The 5,686-nt window shown below is 40.7% G+C and overlaps 1 protein-coding gene across 1 annotated transcript; it reads left to right on the top strand.

The window, feature by feature from the left end:
* The first annotated feature begins 453 nt into the window (after window positions 1–453).
* Window positions 454–4,578, top strand: LOC139268717 (regulator of G-protein signaling 2-like). Its single transcript, XM_070887333.1, has 5 exons — window positions 454–670; window positions 1,515–1,625; window positions 1,759–1,820; window positions 2,571–2,737; window positions 3,174–4,578. The coding sequence occupies exons 1-5, from the start codon at window positions 642–644 to the stop codon at window positions 3,357–3,359; spliced, it is 555 nt and encodes a 184-aa protein (XP_070743434.1). The 5' UTR covers window positions 454–641; the 3' UTR covers window positions 3,360–4,578.
* Window positions 4,579–5,686: the final 1,108 nt, after the last annotated feature.

Below are 5,686 nucleotides of genomic sequence, written 5' to 3'. Positions count from 1 at the left end.
CCTGCGGTTTCCGATTGCATTGCCACTCTTCCTGAAGGGATGTGCTGTATCCCATGATTCATAAACTGAGGGTGAACATATCTAAAGGTGAGTAAAGTGGTGGTTCTGGGCCAGAATGTATTAGAATGTGGCACATGATGGGTCACGTCTTTAAAATAATTCATATCATTGTTGTAATGCTTTCACATTACCATTAATCTTGTTTCCTGTGGTTGTTTACTGACACAATAATGAGCTAAAAATACGGTTTGTGTCCTTAGTTCCTGTTGCCATGGCCATGCAGACCTAATCTTATTTTGCCTGAGGCGGTCAGAACAGAGTATGGCTGAGGTACGTACACACGTCAACACTGTTCTAAATAAGGGTTCCCTGCCCAGTGTCTTGAAACTGGTTCTGACTTGTTACGAACACATTCGTCAAAATAGGTATGGCTAATCCACGCCCACCAGCCAAACGCCAGCGTGTGTGTGTATATAGGGAGGCAGCAGAGGAGAGAGGGCAGAAACTGTTTGCACAGAGAGAGTGGCTGGAGCTGCAGCTTGTGAGTGAGGAAAAACATACAAAGTGTCCTGATCCTGCTTGTGCAACAGAAACACTCCCCAAGCAAACGAGAATACGACAACCACAAGATACAAGGCGAGATGCCGGCAAACATACAGAAACGGAGCTTGTAAGTAATAAGTAACTTTTTAGCCCCTGCTCAAAATAGTTGTGCAGACCGCCGAAACGCTGTTAGTTGTAAGGTTGTCAGACACTTGGGGGGGGGATGCACAAGATTCTGAGATTCTTCTCATGCACGCTTTGCAAAATCTATTGTGCTATCAAAACTCTGCGCTTGCAAGGACTCCTGGCCAGTGAATCCGGCTAGAAAGGATGCGGTGTGAGCTCAGGTTCTGGCTCCACAGTCTGATAGCCCGCTGACACTCGGCATCGAAGCTGGCACATGGCTGAGATATCAGAAGGAAACTTGGCTCGTGTGGAGCAGAAACAGCGGCATGGACCTGTGTGACTGAATGGCCGGTTTCTGTGCTGTAAATACTTTGTAATAATAGTCGAGCAAGGGGTGAACATCCGAGAGCAAGGGGGGACTCTGGCTTTGAAGATAAGTAATATTTGGCAATCGCAGATGTAGAATCCTACAAACAATAGTTTAGTCCAGTACTTTACCAACATTGTTACAACTTTGAAAAAAATAAGATAAATTGCTTAATTAAAAAGACAAAGCAAAGATGATTGCAAGAATAACAGTGCTTAGCCTGAGATCTGAAAGTTCATTGCAGGTGATAGGCAGATATTCCATTGCATGACTTTTGGAATCACAGACTGTGATTTTTGACTTGCCGACTTGCTCATTCTTTTTTGAGAGGAAGTTGAGGAATAACTGTTGCTTGTAAAGTTGAGCTGGGAATTAATAAACTGGATTATTAATAATTGATGCTGCTAACCCAACTCAAACACGATGCCAAGTTGGCCTTTCCAGCAACGTTCTTAATGTTTTTGTCTTTCTTCCCCAGTATTAAGGGACTGAAGAGCCGCTGTTCTTACCTTTTGCACCATCCGAAGGCGGACACTGATTCTGCTCGACGTGTGACGGTCAAGTCAGGAGCGGCAAAAATAACTTTAAGGTAAGTTATCGTGGTTACCTGTACCGTGGTGCTCTCAGGAGTTTGTTTGAAGTGTGGGAACTAACCCTGCGTTTATTAGAATATTTCCTCAAGCAAAAACATCGATATTAATTGTATTTTATTTTTTCCACAGCCCCTCCCGTGAAGAAGTAATGAAGTGGGCTGAATCGCTGGACAACCTACTGGCTCATAAATGTAAGCAGCTTGTATATCTTATTATAAACCGCTCCAAAATGTAACGAGGAGCTATTCCCAGTGAAATGATTCAAATGAGAAAGGCGCTCGTTAAAAATCAGTGTCCAGAGAAAATACCTGAATGGTTTTAAGAAAGATTGCAATCTTATTTAAATCTAAATATTACAAATGTTGATATAAAAAAGGACAAAAGTCTCTTAAATACTGGATGTTAATTTGATTGAATTGTCTAATTTACATGTACTGCTTGAAGATAATTGCATTGAAAAATACGTAGAGTTGTCTGCAATCAGTGCAATAGCTGCAAATGCAACTAGTCCAGGCTGTTTAGTTTTTAGTCCAACAAACTACAGGATGGGTTTGAGAACAGTTGATAATGAACAATCCTTCATAGCCCTACCTTCTTTTTTTCATTAAGAGTGTATGATTTGACTTGAAAGGCTTCATTGAAGTGTTAATAACTTAAAGGACATGATATTAATATCAAAAATGATGATTAATAACATTGTTCTCCATTCCATAGCAACACATGTCTTGTTGCATATGTCAATATTGCAGCCAACTGTAGAAAATGGAAAGGTAGTATTAGTCTATGTGGCAATAATCAAAGACAGTGAGATAAAACCTCAATAGTATAAGCTTTGGAAACTAATGGTATCAGTGAAGATCTTTTGGTGTAATATAATAACTGTGACAAGGTAGGAAAAGTGTATCAGTAAGTAATGTCTTATTTCCCTTTATTCCCTTCAGATGGCCTGGTTGCTTTTAAAACTTTCCTCAAGTCAGAGTATAATGACGAGAACATCGAGTTCTGGCTGGCCTGTGAGGACTACAAGAAAATTAAGTCACCTGCAAAACAGGCTTCCAAAGCAAAGAAGATCGTCTCAAATTTCATTGAACCAATGTCTCCTAAAGAGGTAATTGTTGATTTTTTTCCCCCCCTATCTCTTAACAGGGTTTACTTTATTGAAAACTGGTCAAACATAAATGTCTAAGGATTCAATTATAACAATAGAATGTAATAGAAACTGCACAGTAGTACTGGCTCCATGTGTCACGTGCATGTTACTGAGCCGCACAGGACCAGAAAGTCCTAGATTCAATCTCTGGTGCGTGATGAGTAAGCTGATCTCGTGCGGAAAGGTAATGGGGCCGCCACCATTGGCCTTGGCTCCTCTCAGTGACAGAGGGTGAATAATTACTGTAGATTAAACACTTTAATATTACCTGATGACGTATAGCAATCACCTCTCAGCAACAGAGGATGAATAATTACTGTAAACTAAATACTTCAATTTTACTTGATGATATACAGCAATCACCAACTAGTACTATGATTTTTTTTATAAACAGGTCAATTTAGATTACTACACCAAAGACACCATCACTAAAAATCTTCAAAAGCCAACCTTCTCGTCCTTTGAGACAGCACAGAAGAAAATCTATGGTCTGATGGAGAATAACTGCTACACCAGGTTCCTTCAGTCAGATATCTACCAGAACATACTCAACAACAGCCATGACCATCACCAAACATGAATGCAGTTACTCTTCCAAAACAGATCGGAAACTGGTCTCTTATCGAGATGTGGTTGTTTTCTGCTGTGAATAAAGTGCTCGGTGTGACGTCAAATGCTACCAGGGTGCTTGAAGCTTACAGCTGATGGGACAGGGAAAGGAAAGGCCAAGAAAAGAATTTAGAAAGTATGGCAGAGAGGATTAAGGAAGCCTTGTCAAAAATGGAAGAGAGAAAAGTAATGCACCATGATGGGCAGAAGGCTCAGTTGCCTTCCATTGGGCTGAGCTTCATGTCTCGGCATGGTGCCGCAGGGAGCTGCCAATCCGAGCCAAGTATCGCCCCGCAGAATAGAAGGGAACGGAATAAGGTGGGGAGTCTCCCGGGCAACAGAAGTATTGGTAGAGGTTTAGAAGCCTATCCTGCCCTTTGAGAAGCAAGCCTGGGATAAAGGGAGGACCTGCTACCAGAGAAAGTTAGGGAAGAGAAAGGGTGCATGTTGTTATAGCAGGGTACCTGCACTCAAAGTGCATTAACACACTCAGAATGCCATTCCTCCATCAGTGTATAGGATCTACATACTTGCACAGCTGGCTATCTCAATCTTGCCACAGATTCATCTGGCAGTGGAGAATGTAAAATCTGCATCAGAAATCTCTGATAAGATTGGATTTGTGCTTGGATAGTCAAAACTAAAATAGCCAAGCAGATATCTGTACTTTCACACTCCCACTGCCGGGTTAAAATGTTTTGGGGTATGGCTATTACAAAGGAAAGGGTAAACTGCCCTGAGCTCTATTGACTTGTACAGTGCATCACTGCAGATCACTTGTTGTTTTTGTATAACTAGAGATTTCCTGGTTTCACATACTTTCAATATTCATTTTGATAGAAACCAATCAATCCTAGAGCCAGAAAAGGATTTTTAAATACAATTAAAATCTGTAATGAAAGTGATGAACCATAAAATCCAGTGTATAAATTGTGTCTTTGTCCTTCTTTACACAAGGCAACTTACCCTACATGATGAACAAGCAACCTCTTGATACTGAACCAAACTAAGCCTCTTTTAGAGGAATGTAAATTATTCAGAGGTGTGAATTATAATCTAAAAAAATGCAGTTGCTGGAATTGTGCTCTAGTTTGTAATGTGAACATTTGTTTTCCAATCAACCCATGTCTGTGAAAATTCAATTTTTGTGTTACACTGATGAAAGTTAAAATAAAGTTATTTGAATTGAATTCAATGATGGACCCATTTTCTTGTCTTTTTATAGTTGATTCAGTGCAGTCAGTACTCTAGTTCTCTGTTAAGCTTGTGATACAATAACTTGACGCAAGATAATAATGCAAAAAAAGCTGGAATAAAGTTAAGGAGAGGCTCTGTGTGGGAGTAAGACGTACTTTGTCCCAACTTCAATAAAACAGATTATCTGGTCATTTTCTCATTGCTGTTTGTGGGAGCTTGCTGTGTGCAAATTGGCTGCCGCATTTACAGCAGTAACTACAATTAAAGTTCTTTGTTGGCTGTAAAGTGCTTTGAGGTGACCTGAGGTCATGAAAGACGCTATATAAATACAAGTCCTTTTTGTTTCTATCATTAAAAAGATCCGTACAAAGTTTTCAAAGTTTCCAGGATCTCCAAAGACCCTCTACATACTTTCAAAATACAATTTTATACCAGGTTGGAGTCTTGCTGCACCATGAGGAATCAGACAGGTGGGAGCCGGCCTCTCGCAGGAGGTATCCCACACCTTTCGTGGCTGCACACCTGAAACCTGTTCACATTCATGTAACATTGACAGTATAAGGGCAGTCGAAAATAAGGTGCCATAATGTCTGGAGACTGTTATGGTAGTTTATAGATATTTTTGTTCGAAACTCAAATGTTATTGATTTGGAGAAACATATTATACTGCTTGATAGCACTAGCAACATAACTTGAAGTATACTTTTAAAGTACGGGTGGGGAGAAATCCCTATTTTCTTTTCCCTCCACTGATTTCCCTTTGCCCCTTCTCTATCAAGCCAATGATTCATGTCAGGCCCCAGACTGTAAGGGTTAACCGGATATCTAAGCACGGGGGGAGGGAGTGAAGGACATCACAGCCAATCTGTTCCCACCTGAAACACACTCAAGAAGGGACCACTGAAGCCATTTGAAGCCCATGGGAATAAAGGTGCAGTAACTGCGTGGATGCAAAATTGGCTAAGGGACAGAAAGCAGGGAGTTGTGGTTAACAGTTGTTTTCAGACTGTAGGGAAGTGCGCAGTGGTGTCCCCCAGGGGTCAATGTTGGGACCACTGCTATTTTTGATATATACTAATGAACTAGCTCTTTCAAAGAGCC

The sequence above is a fragment of the Pristiophorus japonicus genome, chromosome 8 (genome assembly GCF_044704955.1).
Source record: "Pristiophorus japonicus isolate sPriJap1 chromosome 8, sPriJap1.hap1, whole genome shotgun sequence".
In the NCBI taxonomy this organism is placed as follows: domain Eukaryota; kingdom Metazoa; phylum Chordata; class Chondrichthyes; family Pristiophoridae; genus Pristiophorus; species Pristiophorus japonicus.
This window is presented reverse-complemented; position numbering and strand designations above follow the sequence as displayed.

Coding starts and splice junctions, on each gene's coding strand:
- LOC139268717 (XM_070887333.1), top strand. CDS start 642: ATGCCGGCAAACATACAGAAACGGAGCTT. Junction 671..1,514: donor AACATACAGAAACGGAGCTT/GTAAGTAATAAG, acceptor TTTCTTCCCCAG/TATTAAGGGACTGAAGAGCC. Junction 2,738..3,173: donor AACCAATGTCTCCTAAAGAG/GTAATTGTTGAT, acceptor TTTTATAAACAG/GTCAATTTAGATTACTACAC.